Here is an 18,188-nt window from a genome sequence, read left to right as displayed (position 1 = left end):
ACGCCAGTTCTTCACTCCTGTCACTTGGACATCTTCTCTTGTCTTCTCTCTGGTCAAAGGAGCTGCTATGTTTGTACAAGTGAGGAGGAACAAGGGTTTGGCATTTTTAAGTGTCAGATTTTCACCTGTAAGAGCTTGAAGAGTGTTCTCTGTAGGAAGAGTTGTTATAACCACAGGAAGGATGTGGAGCTGCTGGAGCGAGTCCAGAGGAGGCCATGGAGGTGCCCCAAGGAGCCTCTGGAGCCCCTCTGGAGCCAGGCTGGGAGAGCTGGGGGTGCTCACCTGGAGAGGAGAAGGCTCCAGGGACACCTCAGAGCCTCTTCCAGGGCCTAAAGGGGCTCCAGGAGAGCTGCAGAGGGACTTGGGACAAGGGATGGAGGAACAGGACACAGGGAATGGCTTCCCAGTGCCAGAGGGCAGGGATGGATGGGATATTGGGAAGGAATTGTTCCCTGGGAGGGTGGGCAGGCCCTGGCACAGGGTGCCCAGAGAAGCTGTGGCTGCCCCTGGATCCCTGGAAGTGTCCAAGTGGGACAGTGGAAGGTGTCTCTGGCCATGGCAGGGGTGGCACTGGATGAGCTTTAAGGTCCTTCCAACCCAAACCATTCCATGGTTCTGTGATGAACGTGGGGCTTTTAAGCAGACTTCAGCTAAGCAGGCTCTACTGGGGACAGTGTGAGTTCATTTGGCCCTGCTGCTCCTCTCTTGATTTCTGGGTCATTGGAGTAAGATGATGAGGGTGTTTTTCTTAACACCTTTCACAAATACTTTTTGTAAGGATTTTTTTATTCCCTTCACAAATACGTTCCTCACCAACATTGTTGTTTTCAGAGGGTTCCTTGGGATCTTTTTTCCACCTGCCTGTTTAGAAGTTGGGTTATTTCACCTAAACCTGTGGAGAAAGTGTCTCAAAGTGAGTGGAGCTGTGTTTGGGGCAGTCCTGCAGGATTTCACATAGAGAAAAGGGAAGAGATTGTTCCTTGTGCCTGTGGTCCTGCCTTGCTGGGAAGGATGGGATCTCCCTGCAAAGGGGTCCCAGGCTTTGGAGTGAGGGGCACCCTGGGGAGCCCAGCAAAGGGAGAGAGTGAAGTGAAAGGAATGATGCAGCTTCAGAGGTGTGACTTTCTAGACCTCACTGGGGGAATTTAAGTCAATTCTGACCTGAGCCAACCAGAGTCACCTTGCAGTGTTTTAACTTCTGGAAGCAACCCCAGCAGCAACCTTTGGCAGATGCTCAGCTGTGTCCAGCTGAAGGGCAGATTTTGTTTGGCTGCTTTTGCTGATAACCCACAAAATGAGAAATTATTGTCACTGATGGCTTAAAAAGTGGTGGCCAGCAGCTGAGAGCTGACTGAGCCAAGTGTCTGCTGAGGAAAGTCTGATGGCTGTGGCAGGACTGTCAGGTTTAAGTTGCAAGTCCAGAAAGTGACTCCAGAGCCACCTCTGCCTGCTGTGCTTTGGTGATGCGCAGGGTATTGGTCTTGAGGAATCAGCTTTGTGTGCTTCTGCACTTCTCAGCTGTGTATTGCTATTTTAGCAACTGCTTGTTTGGGAAAATACTGAGTTGCTGAGTCCTTTCCAGCAGCTAAACCACAAGAAATCAATTAGGAAGTCAACAGCACGTGACCAGCTGCCTTTCCTGGGCATCAGAGACCCAGAAATTGCTCTTGGGCTCATCTTCAGCAATTGTGGCTTGAAACAGCACCTAAACCACCCTTTGCTCATTCCAGCCTGCTGGAATTTATTCCTTTGCTGGGTTTCTAAGAGAATTCCCAGGTGCTGAAGCCCCTGGGAGCTGCTGGGTGGAGGACACCCTGCCTGCTGGGCTTGGTTATGTGGGTTAAGAGTTACTGGGTTAGAAAGAATCAGACTCAGACACTTGAGCCTGTTAATCAAAGTTCAACCTTCAAACCTGATGCCTGGTTAACTGAATCTGCTTGTCCAAGAGGGTTTAAGAAATCAGATCCCTTGGGTATTGAAAAAGGTGCTGATTACTCGTGGAGCAGGCAGTGTTCCAGGTAAGATGATCTCTGGTGCAGAAATCAGGCTGGCACTGCTGGCTCTCCATGGCCTGTTCCACACAGCACTGCTCGGCCTGGGGTCCTACTGAGTCCTTAGCTGATACTTAAATTAAACATTCTGATTCCTGAAGTGCAGCCAGGTTCCTGAAGGGGGGAGTTGTCCAGGCAGGAGGGCTTTGAGCAGCTCTGGAGCTGGCCCTGAGCTTTGGGACCTCAGGGACACGGAGAGGAGCGTGCTGCCTTTGCTCCTCTGCCAGTAGCCTCGAGGTACAACAGCACTCTGTGACTTTTATCCCACAATTGAAGCAGAAAAATCTACTATAACAAGTTTGCAAAATCTCCATGTTGTTAGTGACGTGCTGAAGTGGTGGACTCTGAAATGAGTGAGCCAAGAGAGGGGTCAGCTCTGCAGCCATGGCCCCAGGAACTGAGCTGTGCTGGGAGCACAGAGCGGGGCCCAGTCTGCTTTCGGTTCTTGAAACCACAAAAACATCTCTGAAGTGCAACAAGGAAACTGAGAATGAAGGCTGAGCCCTGTCCTGATAGCATCAGCAGAGCACTCACTGCTGGGGAGCACGTATGCTGTGGGCTGCTCACGTCACACCTCTGCTAAGAGACCCTGGGGATGAGGATGAACCCCCAGATTCTACAATTATTGATGGAAAGGATTAAATATAATGAGTATCACTGCTTTTGAGCTCCCAGCTCTGCCTCCCTGTAGCGTGTTGTTTATCTTTTCTGGAGGATGTGTTGGGTGTTCTACAACTTTTTAAAAAACACTTCATAATTCTGCATTACTTGCTAAAAATAATAGTGCACTTCTTCCATGAATTTTACTGCCCTGAGTGGACCAGGGCTGGCCCAGGGGTTCTCCAGGTTTTTGTGGACGGGCTTGAAATGACCCACAAGCTTGCTGAGAGTGTGATTTCTAATTTACCTGTTCATTACCATGATGTGTTAGGGCTGGGACAGGGAGGGGCTTTGAAAGACACCCTGATAATCCTTCAATGAGTAAATTACTACCTCAGTACATGGAGATGTTAGTATTGTTAATACTCATAATACATATGTGCATCATTAAGTTAAGCTTGACTATAAATAATAGAGAAAGAAGAAAACTCAGCAGCTGGAGTGTAGTTGTTTTTTTTTTAGGTGTGTGACTGTGCTGTTAATTAACTGCACAACACTGGAAGCAGAAGGCTCCGAGGTGGAAGAGGATGGGACACTGCAATTAGCAATGACAGGGTGATGATGAGTTATTTTATACAGGTGCTGTGGATGAAATTTCTTGTTTCTTGTCTGGTTTTTTTAACCCTTTGCACTGGCTTGTTGGTGGCATTGTAGCAATTCCAGCTGGGAATTTTTCCATTAGCCAGGATTGTCGTTGTGTGCTCCCCTGAAGTCCCTCCTCTCCTGGAAGATCTGCCCACAAGCTGGTAGATGGAGCTGATAGTGATTTTAACAGATAAATGTGATAAAATCTGAATCCTGATAACTGGGAGGAGGCTGAGCTGTGCTGGGCTGTGTGTCTTGCACTGAAAACAGCAGGAGAGGGTGGGTGGGATTGGGATGGAGATGGAGAGGCAGGCTCCAGAAGGTGAGGAAGCTGCAGAGGGATCAGTGGGGGCTCGGTGGGCTGGAGGTGTTAAACACAGCGACCGCAGGCAGCGATGGACGGGGTGGGCGTCACAATCCAAACCAGGATGGCTTGGGGTGGGAACAACACCCCCAACAGAGCTCCTGTCTTTAAATAAAGAGAAGCAGAAGCAGGGTTTGATCTGCTGTGAGGGCTCCTGGGTGCAGCAGAGCCAGGGCTTTTCCTCCCTGCTACCGGAGGAGATGTTGGGAGCTCGCGTGGTGTAAAATCCATCCTTCCTCATCAGGAAGGTGCTCCAGCACTGCCTGAAGGATGAAGTCACCTCTAACATTGCAGCTGCAATTAACATATTACTAAAAAAAGCTCTGGAGAGGGAATGCCTTAAATTTGTCTTGGAGTGCCATCCATTTGCGAACACATTAGGGAAAAACTGAACAGACCTAACCCTTCTCTTGGTGCCGTATTTAGAGGATCGTTTGTGTGATGGATGCTCTAATGGCAAACATTGCAAGGTTAACAGCTTGTGATTTTATGGCAGAGCAGTAGAGAAAAGCTTTCCCCTCAACGAAAAAAATCCCTTCAGAGAGCATAAAATGAAATTTAAAAAAAAGAAAAAAGAGGAAGTGAACTCTAAATGAAAGCACTTGTGGAGAAAATGGCTTTAGAAAGCACTTCCATGTCTTGCAGAATGAGCAGGTGCTTTTCTATGGTTGTGTTTGGTGATATGCAAACTAAAATTAGCATTGTATCTGCTCTTCAAGTGCATGTGCAGTGTCTAAACTGCAGCCCAAGGATCGCTGCTCTGTTGTTCACTGGAGCTGGATGAGTAACTCCTTCTACCCCAGTGCTTTAGTCACAGTCTACATCTGAGCTTGTGATGGAATCAGCAGCAGGGTACAAAGATTTTGCATCTCCAGAGCCTCACTGAGGTGCAGCTGCAATATTGAACAGCCTGAAATGCAGGAGGTTGTCATTTTTTTTTTTTTCCCTTAATCAGCAGAAATCAGTTAATGACTCATACAGCTTAAAATGTAACTGGAGCATAGCCCTGAAATCAGCTTGTGGGGTGGGTCCTTCTTGTGGTGCTTTGGTGGATGGAGAATGTTGTTGGATGTGCTGGTTCTTGGTAGCAGATCTTGTGTTTTCTGTCTGGAAAAGGAGCTGTTGGAGCTCATTTTCCTGTTTGGAGGAGGGCACGGAGGGTTGGAGTCCAGAGGTAACTGGAATAATGAGTAAGCAGCTCCACCCATCTGATAGTGATGTGAAACACCTTTAGCAAACTGATGAGGGGAAACGGGATGGGAAAGACACAGCAGCTCTCTCCCACCCTGACCCACAGAGTCCTGCTCAGATCAGATGGGGCAGTCAGGAGCAGCAGAGCCTGCCCAGTCTGTGTGGTGTGGACCCAGCACTTAGAGGCACCTATTGTGGGGACATCACCTGTGCCACAGCTCCCAGAGATGCTGTTTTCACCCAAATTCCAGCTGAGAGTATGGAAGTGCTGCTGGAACACGGGAACCTGCAGCTGTGGCTGTGTTAGATTTAGCCCTGCTCGCTTTCACCTCTCACTGCCTTGTTCCCCTAAGGGAGCTGTGACAAGGACATCACCTTTGGCCGCAGGATCTGCTGAATTTGGCAGCCAGGACCCTTCCCCGTGGGTCAGAACTTGGCCACGGTGTTGAAGTAGGAGTGGATGGTGACGTGGCACATCTTATCTCCCCTGCTTTTTGTGAGCTGCAGAGTTTTCATGGGGAAAAAGCTCATGTTGCCTGCTCTGCAAGCAGGACTTAGAGAGCTGAATATATTTTCCTCTAACGCTTGGTAAAAGAGAGAAATGCTATTTTCTGATGTTTGATCCAGCCCTGGGAGGCACTAGGGGTGAGAAAGGTCAGGTTTGATTTCTGAAAGAGAGCGGGAAGTATTTCTGTTTCAGTAGTTGCATATTTAGTAATGCGTCATGGAGGTGAGGCAAACTTCCAGCCCTGACAAAGAAAATTGGAGTAAATTCTGTTACTGATGGTCCACACTTCCCTTGAAAACCTTGGGATATGAAATCTGTGCACAACCCAGAATTTCAGACCAGAACCTGAACTCAGCACTGCTGGTTCTTCCTGTTCTTCTCCTCAATGCAGAGTAAACAGAAAGCCCTAAAAGAAAGCAAACTGCTTGTTAATGTGGGAATAATACTAGGAAATAATTTCAGGTACATCCCCAGGTGCTCCAAACAGCTGGACTTTAATTGGAGTCTCACTAATCAACTTCCCAGGTGTCAGGGTCCTGGTACAGCCACCTTCCCCTGCAGCTCTGCACAGCATGTGAGCTCCTTATCTCAGTGACCTCCTTATCAGAGCCTTGCTGGACAGCTGGGGGATGACCACATATCGCCAGGATCTGGGGAGCTTGAGGAATTCCCAAAGGCAGCAGCAAATGCAGGTCCTTGCTAAGTCCAGCCTGGAGTTAGAGGGGGATCCTGAGCTGGGCTTTGGTTACCTCAGACAATTTTTGCTTCTCCACCTTCCTTTGGCCAAACCTCCCGAAGAGCCACAAGAAGCCACACAAGAGGAGAGAATGATCTCAGAAGTCCTGCTGTGTCTTTGTGTCCCAAGGTGGCCTTGGGTGCTCTCCAGCCTGGGCCTTTTTGTGTGAAATCCTCGGGTTGTGCTCTCTGGTTTCTTTTCTTCCTGCTTTTGACATGTTGAACATGGTGATCATGGTGTTCTGCTTTGGATGATTAACTGTGGAAGATTAACTGTGTGCCTAAGGAATAGGATCTTCCAAATCACAGTGCTGCAGTCAGTGGAGAACAAGGCAGATGCTCAAGATTTATAAAACTCCATAATTTATTTCCAAAAGGAGGACATAAATCTTGAATCTTGGAAGAAATGTACTTATGCAAACTGCTCTTGCTGAAGAAGGATTGAATTAAGTATCCAAAGACATCTGAGCCCTTCCACCCTGTGAAGAACCAAGAATTTTCCATGACTGAGGTGATCTTGGTATTGGATGGTAGAAGGAGTGGGAGACTTGTGCTGCTCTTGGAGGAATTTGCATCAAATTGAGAATGGAAACTCATCTTTAAGGGTTTGGCATCAGAAAGCGCTGGTGAGACTCACTGTGAGCAGCAGAGAAGGAAAGTGCAGAGATTTAGGAAAATACTGGATTGGTACGTGTGGATCTGCTTGGGAGGAGCTTAGGACAGCTTAGCTCCCACAAATGACAGTGTGGCCATATCTTAAGTAATTAAGAACTCCACTTAGATATTTTTTTTTTTAAAGTGAGGCTCTTATCCACAGAGGTGCAGTTATCTGGGAATTCTGACTGGCAGGAGGCTGATCCATGGCTGAAGGGAAGTTTGCAGCCCAAGCATAAATGGATTAAAGCTGCAAACATGGCTCTGCTTGGACTGTTGGTTGTTTTAAACCAATTTCCCAACATCTCTTGCTACAATAGTTCTTGATTTCTAGAGCAGGGCTTTAAAAAGCAAGAAAACAAAAGGAAAAAGCAGGGCAGGAAGAGGAAAGGTAGGATGGAATTCAGTGTTCTTTTGTAAATGGAAATGCTTGGTGTCCTGCAGAGCATCCACTTCCAGCTGCTGGAGAGCTCTGGAGTTGTTGGTGTTCCTCGGAGTTAATCCAGTGAGGAGGGGCTCCTGCTGCTTGGCTCTTGGGAAAACTGCTGTGCATGGAAATGGGAATTAGCAGAAGCCTGGAGTGTTTCTGCAGGATGTCTCACATGCTCTTCTCTGCAGGAGACTGCCAGGCACGGCTTTTGTTTCTGGTTTAGGGGTTTTTTAAGGCAAAATTTTTAGTTTTTTTAAATGTTTACTTTGTTCCTGTACTTGAAGGTCTGGGCTTGAATCTTGATGCATTTATTATTGATAGCATGGGTTGAAAACATTTGAGACACAGCTATGGCATGGTCTGTGCTGTTGCAGGATTGTTTCTAAGGCTGTTACCTTGCCAGAATAAAATCATCCCAACTCCAGAGCACTCCAAAACTACAACTGCATGCTAATCTTGGGAATTTCTTTGGGACTTAAAACTGTAACTAATGATTTCCAAGAATAAAACCTAAATGGGGGGAGGAAGGGGTGTGGTGTTATTTCTTGAATCACATTGCTGAATACTGGTGTATTGCCTTTTAGAGTGCTGGAAATTGCTTAATTTTTCAAGCTTCCTGAGCAGCAGGATGGCACCAAGGGAAAGGCAGGAAGAGGTGTCAGGAGTCACAGGATCATGGAATGATTGAGGTTGGAAAAGACCTCCAGGATCATCGAGTCCAACCTGTGACCCATCCCTAGCTTGTCACCAGCCCAGAGCACTGAGTGCCACTTCCAGCCCTTCCTTGGGCACCTCCAGGGATGGGGACTCTACCACCCACCCAGGCAGCCCATTCCAATATCTGAACACCCTTTCTGGAAAAAAATTCCTCCTGGTGTCCAAGAGAGATCCTCTCAAAGTTTCTGCTTCCCATGATAGGATATCAGTGATTTCTGAACATCTGAAAACATCTTTGGTTGAACTTGCTGTCTTTGTGAGAATTATTTATTGCCCTAAAATTCCTGAATGCCACCAAAATAAAGGAATTTTGTTGTGTTCTTGTCCTTATTAATGGAGGTGAGCAAATGGTCCTTCATGTCCAAAGGTTTCACTGCCAGTGGATAAATCTTGCTGCTCCTTGACACCAGTGAGCAATTTGAGTTCCCAGCTGCTTGCCCTGTTCTGATCCTGCTCGTGTTGGATTTTGGTGCACCTGAGATGTTCTAATGCCACCCTCCTGTGTCAGAGTGGGAATGAATTTTATCTCTTTCCTCCAATGTCATCCCCAGGCATCAGAAGAGGCCTCGCTGCGGGCTCTGGAGAGTTTGATGACGGAGTTTTTCCACAATTGCACAACAAATGAGCGGAAACGTGAGATAGGTGAGTTCCTGCCCCTTCCAAGAGCTGCTCCCGGTGCTGGTCCTGCCTGCAGCCCCCAGCAGGGGGGTCTGGTTGTGTTCAACACAGCCTGCACTGAACTGGCATCTTCCCCTCTCCTGCTTAGCTGGGAACTGGAAGGAAAGGTTTCCATAGCTGGGAACTGGAAGGAAAGGTTTCCTTAGCTGGGAACTGGAAGGAAAGGATTCCATAGCTGGGAACTGGAAGGAAAGGATTCCATAGCTGGGGTTTCTGTGGCAGCTCCCATGGATGATAAACCAGTGATGTTTCCTCTGTGCATTGTTGGGTTGTGTGTCCTGGGAAATCTCTGCCTGGACATGGAGCAGGGAATTCAGCACTAGGAATGTAAAGCAAGGCTGTCCTGGTTCTTGTGGAATGACAAGCAGGAATAACAGCAATTCCCTTTGGGTGGGGTTATTAAATATGGGTGGGGTTATTAAATATGTCCTGAAAGGCAACAGAGATTCTACCAGGTACTCTGGGGAGCTGCTTGTGCTGGTGGTGATTGGAAAGATGCAGATTCCTTTTATTCCCAAACAGCCACAGGAGTGCTCTGAGGGCTGGAACCTCTCTGGAGCCAGGCTGGGAGAGCTGGGGGTGCTCACCTGGAGAGGAGAAGGCTCCAGGAACACCTCAGAGCCCCTTCCAGGGCCTAAAGGGGCTCCAGGAGAGCTGCAGAGGGACTTGGGACAAGGGATGGAGGGACAGGACACAGGGAATGGCTTCCAGTGCCAGAGGGCAGGGCTGGATGGGATATTGGGAAGAAATTGTTCCCTGGGAGGGTGGGCAGGCCCTGGCACAGGGTGCCCAGAGAAGCTGTGGCTGCTCCTGCATCCCTGGAAGTGTCCAAGGCCAGGCTGGATGGGGCTTGGAGCCATCTGGGATGGTGGAAGGTGTCTCTGCCATGGCAGGGATGGGATTGGATAAACTTTAGGGTCCCTCCCAACCCAAACCGTTCTGGGATTGTTCTGTTTCTACCGTCTCATGCCAAAAAAAAAAAGCATTAAAGACTTGTCCCAGAAATCCTATATCCTATATATGTGATGATCTCCTGCTGTGGAAAAGGTATCCCTCATTGTCCTGCTTAAATTGCAGGAAAGAAAAAGGAAAAAAAATAAATTAAAGCCATAAATTTGCTTATCCTGTAAAGTAGCCCTTGTAGCTTTTCTCTTGGTCACATTGTCACCTCATGAGACATGACCAAAGCCTTCCCTGAGTGTTCAGGGAGGTTTCTGACACCCTGAGCTGCCACCAAGTCAGCAGCTCTTGGAGTTGCAGTGGAGGAAGGTGGGTTTAGAACACTGTGATCTGAAGTGCTCCTACTCTCTCACAATGACCTGAAATGCCAGCATTTGGCTTTTACAGATAAAATAACAATGCTCATAATACAATTGCTGTGTGATTTGTTTTAATATTCACCTCTTATCTGCTGCAGTATTTATGTCAAAACTGATTCGAAAATGACACATCTGCTTTGTTTTCATTAAAGCCTGTTGTTACACTGCTTTAAACGCTGTAGAATGTGATTTTATTCTATTTTTTGCCCTCCTTCAGGTTGAGTCATTCCCTGAACACAGGGTCTCTTCCCTGCTCGGTTGCTGTGTGATCACTATACATTGTTATGGCTTTGTTTACAGCTAAAGAATTTTAATGGAATATTTTACATCAAAGTCAAATTAAAACTGAAGTTCATTTTAAAGTAATATTTTACTTTTATGTTTTTTTTGCAGAGGAGCTTTTAAATAACTTTGCCCAGCAGATAGGAGCCTGGAGATTCTGCCTGTACTTCCTGTCCAGTACAAGGAATGATTATGTGATGATGTACAGCCTGACAGTGTTTGAGGTGAGGGCTGAGCTCCTGCCTGCTCAGTGCAATCTCTGCCTGGTGCAGTTTTATCTGGCAATCGATTTTTTGGGGGGAAATGTTTGTCTGAAATGGCATCCCTGGTAAGTACAGTGATAAAAGATGCTTTTATTGCTCTCTGCCAGAGAGGTTGCTTAATGGCAGGCCCAGAGTGGGAGAATATGAATCTTTGTACACAAATTGAAGAATTCATTTCCTGGCATCTCTAAGCACAAATTACCTCCAGTTTCAGAGGCTGCTTGAGTTTCTGCACGATGCTTTTAAGGGTGTTATTGCTTTTATGCTGTTTTTATGATCAGAAATATGGGGGTGATTACCTGCTCCTGGCTCCTGCAGGCTTTGAGTGCTGAGAGGGAAGGCGAACTTGCTTTTATTTTTCTGACATCTTGTAGTTGTGGTTGGTGCTCTTCAACTACATCCTGCAAACTTGTGCTGGTTGGAAAGGTGAGGTCTCTCTTAGACAGCCACATCCCACTCTTCACCTACTTATAAAAGAACAAAATTTGGGTTAAAAGCCTTGTTATTGATCTCTGTGTCTACTGGAATAAGCAGAAGTATTCTGTGGGCAGCTCTGTTGTGTTTCATTTCTGAGTGACCAGTGCAGTGTCTGTCCCTGAGGGTGTCCTGGGATTTGGTGGATGTCACACCTCAGTCTGGGCCGTCTGTGAGCTCTGTGCTGTGCTCTTGGCTGAGTGGGCACTCTGAGCTGTGCCCCTAAATCAGGGGGTTTGTAGCCTCTGCATTGGGCTGCTTTTCAGATGAAATACATGTTCAGATAAAAACTGCTCTTAAAGTTGTGCTGTTTTTACAGATTACCTGCCTCATTGTTGATTTCTTCTCTTAAATATTCATTTTACTTATTAGGGATTGCAGAGGGAGTCTGGACCCCATCTGCAAATTGAATCTGATTTACCTTCCCCTAAAAAAGGGGTGATCGTGGCAATGACATGGGGATTATTCCTGCTCAGGGGATGGTGTCCCACTGATTTTCCTGATGAGCAAAACAAGTGCAGGGCCAGGAGATGGATTCAGTGATCCTTGGGATCATCCTGTGTGGATCTTCGCAGCTCAGGATATTTTATGGAGTTTGGTTACTGAGCCTCTGCTTCCCTGGAGGGGGAAAAAATAGCGTTGAAAAACCTAATTGTGCCCAGAATAAAGAAATCACTCTGCAAGTGCAGGGGGAGGGACAGCTGGAAGATGAGGGTCTCTCCATGGAGGAGCTTGAATTCCCAAATTGGTGCTGGACATGAACTTTTTTCAAACAGTACTTGTGGATTTTCTCCGCTAGAAAACACCAAAACCAATTTCTTTGAGGGATTTCAGTATAAATATCCCTGTGTAGCTCTCCACTGGGAACTGCTGTCTCTGTGCAGTACATCCTGCTGGGGATTGCATCTCCTTTGACCATACATCATCTTCCAGTTTTGGATAATTGAGGTTTCTTCCAACCCAACCCAGGCTATGGTTGTGATCTCCAGCATTCTCCTTCTCCAGGCTGAATCTTGCAGATGGGCACAGACATTGCCTCAGCCTCCTCTCTGGGTTATCCCAAGAGATTCATTCAGCTTCTGAAGCTTCAGAGCCCTAAATGTGATCAGGGCAGGGAAGCAATTTGCAACTCTGCTTTCCTTTGGATTTTGTCTGTCTTTAAGTGGACTAAAAGCTTTCTGTGGGAGTGGTGCCTTGTCACTGCCAGGCAGTGCCTGCTCCAGTGACCTTCCAGCTCAGCTTCAGGAGACCTGGGTGGCATAAGAGGCGTGGAAAACCAAACCTCCTTCCCTGTTTTTCTTTTCCTGCTTCATCCAAGGCTGTCCCATTTAGAGGGGAAAACCTCGGTGCTTGGGGTTAAAAGGGAGAGGAAATGGTTCTGTGCCTGCCACTCGAGTTCTGCCTAACCAAAAACCAGTTAAACCAGTAACTTCAGCTCCATGGTGGCACTGCCAGTCCTGAGCCGTGAGATGCAGCAGCTCTGCCAGATGCTCTGTCCCTGCTTTATGTTGTTTAGCCCGGAGAAGAGAAAGCTCTGAGGTCTCCTTAGAGCCCCTTCCAGGGCCTAAAGGGGCTCCAGGAGAGCTGCAGAGGGACTTGGGACAAGGGATGGAGGGACAGGACACAGGGAATGGCTTCCCAGTGCCAGAGGGCAGGGATGGATGGGATATTGGGAAGGAATTGTTCCCTGGCAGGGTGGGCAGCCCCTGGCACAGGGTGCCCAGAGAAGCTGTGGCTGCCCCTGGATCCCTGGAAGTGTCCAAGGCCAGGCTGGATGGGGCTTGGAGCAGCTTGGGATAGTGGGAGGTGTCCCTGACCAGAGCAGGGGGGTTGGAACAGGATGATTTTTAAGGTCCCTTCTAACCCAAACCATTCAGAGATTCCCAGTTCTCTGTGTCAGATTCTCTCAGTGTTTCACCTCAGCCAAGCATATCCAAGATGAGCTCATTTGGGATGTCCATTGCTTTTCCAGAACCTGATCAACAAGATGTGGCTGGGTGTCCCATCCCAGGACAAGATGGAGATCAGGAGCTGCCTGCCCAAGCTGCTGCTGGCTCACCACAAAACTCTGCCTTACTTCATCAGGAACAAGCTCTGCAAAGTCATCGTGGACATCGGCCGCCAAGACTGGCCCATGTTCTACCACGACTTCTTCACCAACATCCTGCAGGTAGGAAGTCTGTGCATGAATGAAGCCAGGTTTTCCCTTAGAAACATCATTTTGTTTCTTTGAGTAGGGATTTCTTTTGATGAAGATGAAATAGTAAGTGTGGCTTTGTAAATTCCTTTTTAATTTTGTTGTAATCCTCAGCTTTTTCCACGTTACATTTCTCTCCAGTGTTAAAAGTGTTTTGAGGCAAAGTGCCACAAGTATTCACTTTAAATTTTAAATATTATGGGCTAGTTCTGGAAAATACAAGGAGTATTGGTTGTTCTTTAAACAAAAGTCAATAAAAATTATGGATGTTTCACCAGTTCTCCAAAGGGCAGTTCCTCAACAGAGCTGTTGGAGATTTTTCACTCAACAGCCAAAGACACCCCAAAAATCTCTGGTACCTCCTCAGTAAGGTCACTAATGGGATGTTATTGGGGTGTTCAGGAGGGCTCCTGCAGGAAGGCTTAGCTGTGAGTTGAGGATCCTGACTGAATCCATGCTGGAATGTTGGTTGCAGCTCAGCATCTTTACAGGGAATCCTGAGCCAGGATTGGTAGATCCTGCTAGAGCATCACCAGGCTGGTGCAAACCTCTTTTTGTTGGAGTATTTTGTCTCCCTTAAAATTGTTCCTAATTGGCTAAAAGAGGCTGAGTGTAAACTGAAGTGCTGCACAGGCTTTTTCTGCTGGCATAATTACATGATTTGAATGCAGCAAAGCCCACGGCCAAGCCACAAGGCAGTTATTTAAATCCAAGTCCTTGAGTGGCAGGAGTTTATTTGTTAAGGCAAATGGATCTAGTATTAATTCAAAATTAAAAAAAAAAAATCCTATCTTGGCTGCAGAGTTTATCACTGGCTGGTGTAATCACTTTTCTGACTGTTCTGGAGTGGGACATGCTGCTGGTTTTGCCTCAGTTGTCAATTTGACAAGAAATACTTGGAGATAACTGTCTCCATGTGGAGTTTTGCCTCTCATTTCACCTGGATCTGAACTGAAAGGCAGCCTGAGCTCCCCTGGCCTTACTAGAACCTCCAGGGTTATCTTAAGGGATTGCAGAGCTTGCTTGAGGAATCTATTTTCCCTTCAGCCTCTGCTTGTGAGATCAGCAGTGGAGGGAAATGTTCCCATAAATTAATTTATGTGGCAGACACATTCCTAAAATGTTCAGAGAAAGTGGAAGTAAAACAGTAATGCTGAATTCCAGGGCCTCAACAGAAGGAAGAATAGCACAGGAGCAGAATGATCTGCTGTTAGAATTGCAGATGAGCTCTGTCTCAGGACTTCTTTTCTGAGATCATTTGCGGCATGTTCTTTGTTCTTCCGTGTTAAATTGTATCCCAGTACTCTGAGTGGTCTCTAAAGCTTTTACTGAAGCACTGGAGGGGCGGAGAAGAAAGGTAAATTGGGATTTTGTGTTGTCATTATGCAAAACCAGTAATTCTACATAAAGTACTGCTTCCTTAGAGGTTGAGAATTTGTTTAGCCTGACTGAGGTACCAGTATGGGGTATTGCTGGAACTCCCTGGGTTTGTCAGAAAATATCCTGAGAGCTGATCTCAGTCCCTTCACAATTTACTGACAAGTTGGCTGTTTCACTGAGTTCTTTGCCATCTGCTCCTGTGTCTGGGACTTCCTTTTCAAAAGCCAAGATGATGGGCTATTTTCTCCCCAAATATTTCACCAAACTCCATGTTTTTAGCAGTGTTAACTCAGCCTGGCTCTCATTTGGAGGGTCAGGGGATGAGTAGCAAAGCCTGTATTACAGAATTATGGCTTCAAGGATTACTTGTAGCAACTGGAATTGGCTTTGGACTTTTTTCTCCCAGAGGGAGCAGTCCATAAATCATTTTGGATGTGTCTGGGCAGCAGTGAAGAGCAGTGCTGTCCTTCAGCTGGAAACAAAACTTTGTCCCACTTGAAGTCTTTAATTTCCCAGTGGCTGATGAAGGCACAAGTCATTTTTGTGTCCAGTCCTGTTCCAGCATGGGGCAGGAATTACTCTTTTTGGGGGAAATGCAGTTTTCAGTTTGAGATCCAGTACAGGTACAAGGGGAGGTCAGATCCCCCAGCTGTGGCCTGGTGGCATCAGCTCCTGGGCTGTGTGGGAAGGGTGGGATTTTTGGGGAAGCTGCTGGGCTGTGAGGTGTGAGCTGCTGGTGCTGAGGTGGTCCTGGGCAGGGCTGAGGGCAGAGCATGCAGCAAACAGAAGGGACAGGCTGTTCCTGTGACTGTGCTGGGACACAGAATGTGTGCAGTGACATTACGAAAGCTCTCCTGAAACCCCAGGGATTCCCATGGGGCTCGAGCTGTTGCAACATCAGAGATTGGTGTCTGGGGAAATCAAACGTATCTGTTGTAAACTGTGAGTGGTATTGCTAATCCCTGTCTGTCAGTGAATGTTGTCATCACGCTGCTCTCCTGTCCTCCTCAGCTGATCCAGTCTCCTGTGACCACTCCCCTGGGGCTGATCATGCTGAAAACCACGTCGGAGGAGCTGGCGTGTCCCCGCGAGGACCTGAGCGTGGCGCGCAAGGAGGAGCTGCGCAAGCTGCTCCTGGACCAGGTGCAGACAGTGCTGGGGCTCCTCACAGGTACGAGTCACTGGCAGCACTGTGTCCCCTCAGCTGGCTGGGCTGGGGCTCAGTCAGCCAAAGTGGGGGTGGTGCCATGCTTGGAGCACCCAGCTCTGCCCCTGCAGCGTTTGGGTCAACTTAGTATGAACCTGAGCTCCCTGCATGAAGAGGGATGGAGATTGTCTTCTCTTAGAGAGCCCAAAGTCCTTATGGAGTGTTTCTGTCCCTCTCAAAGCACTCGAGGTGTGTTCTGCCCCAGTTGTCCTGCAGTCTGTGCTGTGTTTGTTGGATCAGTGTGTCTTTGGGAAGGCACTTCTGAAAGGTCTCTCTTTGGCCAGGTATTTTGGAGAGCATCTGGGATAAGCACAGTGCTACTGCTGCCACTCCACCACCATCCCCGACCTCAGGAGAAAGTGGTAAGGAAAATCTACAAGATGTAATTTCCATGTGCTTAAAACTGCAGTATCAGGCACAGATTCCTTCCTTTACTGCCTAACCTCTCCTAATAACCCTTTCCCAGAGCTTTTCACAGGCCAACAAAATCCTGATGGGAAAAGAAACAAATTCCACTGTGGGGACACCCCATTGCAAATGTCATTAAAATGTGCCCACAGAGCTACTTGTTGTCCTCAGGTGGCAGAAACCTCCCTGGAGTTTCAGTGCAAAAGGCTCTAATTACAGTGACTTAAAATCATGGAATTGTTAAGGTTGGAAAAGCCCTCTAAAGTTACCAAGTCCAGCTGTTATTCCACACTGCCAAGGCCACCTCTAACCCATGTCCCCAGCAAGGCTTTTAAATCCCTCCAGGGATGGGGACCCCACCACTGCCCCAGGCAGCTGTGCCAGTGCCTGACCACCCTTCTATGAAAATTTTTTCCCATTATCCAACCTAAAACCTCCCCTGGCCCAGCCTGAGGCTGTTCCCTCTCCTCCTGTCCCTGTTCCCTGGGAGCAGAGCCCAACTCCCCTCGGCTGTCCCCTCCTGTCAGGGAGTTGTGCAGAGCCAGAAGGGTCCCCTGAGCCTCCTTTTCTCCAGGCTGAGCCCCTTTCCCAGCTCCCTCAGCTGCTGCTGCTGCTCCAGCCCCTTCCCAGCTCTGTTCCCTGCCCTGGACACGCTCCAGCCCCTCAGTGTTGTGACTAGCCCAGAACTGGACACAGGACTGGCGGTGCCTCAGCAGTGACAGCACAGGGGACAGTCCCTCCCCTGCTCCTGCTGCCACCCCACTGCTGGTCCAGGCCAGGTGCCGTTGCCCTCTGGCCCACCTGGGCACTTTTCCACTGAGCAACCTTCCAGCTCCTCTTCTCCAAGCCTGTGGCCTTGCATGGGGTTGGCAAAGTCCCCTGAATCCCAGCTGTTGGCACATCAAAGCCAGTGGGGCAGAACTGAATCCTACCTGGGAAAAAGAAAATAAAGGCAGCCAAGTCTCTGTGAAATGGAACAGGGTGCCCAGAGAAGCTGTGGCTGCTCCATTCCTGGAAGTGTCCAAGGCCAGGCTGGACAGGGCTTGGAGCAGCCTGGGACAGTGGAGGATGTCCCTGCCCATGGCAGGGGGTGGGACTGGATGGGCTTTAAGGTCCTTTCCCACCCAAACTGTTCTGTGATTGTGAAAGTTCATTTCTATCTATTCCTGTTAGATTTTTGTGTGAGTACTTGTCTGATGTTAACCCATTTCCATCTCTATTTCCTAGTTGTCTCTGAAATGGAGAACACATTTTTGTGTCCTTGTCACACATTTCCTTGTCCCTGGGACCTTGAACAGTTCCCTGGGAGCTGCAGATCACTTCCTTGTGGCCAGATTGCACCAGGCAGCTCCAGACTGCTGCCTCTGATAAGCTGTTGGCAGTGTTTTGCTTAGTGCTAAACCTTTCACATTGAAGTTAGAGCAGCATTTCAAGTGCTCCTTTCCTGTAGAAGAGCTTAAGATACTTCTATATTTATATACAAACCACAGACTTTAATGGGAAGAAATATTCCTTTGGATTGGCAGGGGTAGAGTGGATTTTGCTGTAGGTGGAAAGAGTTTGGACAGGAAATATTTACAGAAAAGATCAAAGCTTCTGGTGTCAATTGTCAAGAATGGTGCTGGGGGAGGGCACTGGTGGAACAAACTCTGGGCTGGCTGTCGTGGAAGCCTGTTGGAGATGTCCATCAGTCCCCTGGGGCTTGTGCTGAGGCAGCTTTCATCCACCTGTGTGCTCACCTCGTGACTTGGGATCACATTTCCCAAACTGGAAGTCAGCTGCACTTCTGTGCCGGGCTTTTCCTTTCTCCCCTCTCAGGGAAAACAAACAAACTTTTCACACAGTGTTTTTTCAAGATAAGTGCTAAGAACCAGGACCACACCAGCAGTGCCTTTAGTGGTTTCATTTTGCCTGTGCAAACTTGTTTGTGTGAAATCCTCCGAGTTTTATTTTTCTGTGTTGTGTTTTTGCTGTCTCCATGTTAAAAGTGGTTGTGCTTCCACTTTTTGAAGTCACAGAATCACTAAGGTTGGAAAAGACTCTAAGATTGAGTCCAGCCATTAACCAGCACTGCCAGTGCCACCA

General features: G+C 47.8%; 1 protein-coding gene across 3 annotated transcripts in view; it reads left to right on the top strand.

Annotated features, from left to right (window-relative positions):
• XPO6 (exportin 6) overlaps positions 1-18,188 on the top strand; it is a 53,989-nt gene that overhangs the window by 6,979 nt on the left and 28,822 nt on the right. For all 3 annotated transcript variants that reach the window (XM_005522811.3, XM_014252445.2, XM_088063997.1), the window contains 5 exons: positions 8,447-8,537; positions 10,286-10,398; positions 12,884-13,081; positions 15,500-15,659; positions 15,980-16,057. In XM_005522811.3, the coding sequence (XP_005522868.2) occupies positions 8,447-8,537; positions 10,286-10,398; positions 12,884-13,081; positions 15,500-15,659; positions 15,980-16,057 (640 nt within the window). Of the gene's footprint in view, positions 1-8,446; positions 8,538-10,285; positions 10,399-12,883; positions 13,082-15,499; positions 15,660-15,979; positions 16,058-18,188 lie in introns of those variants that run through there.

The sequence above is a fragment of the Pseudopodoces humilis genome, chromosome 18 (assembly GCF_049639895.1).
Source record: "Pseudopodoces humilis isolate 2021_Gansu_Grassland_sample_001 chromosome 18, ASM4963989v1, whole genome shotgun sequence".
Taxonomy (NCBI): domain Eukaryota; kingdom Metazoa; phylum Chordata; class Aves; order Passeriformes; family Paridae; genus Pseudopodoces; species Pseudopodoces humilis.
This window is presented reverse-complemented; position numbering and strand designations above follow the sequence as displayed.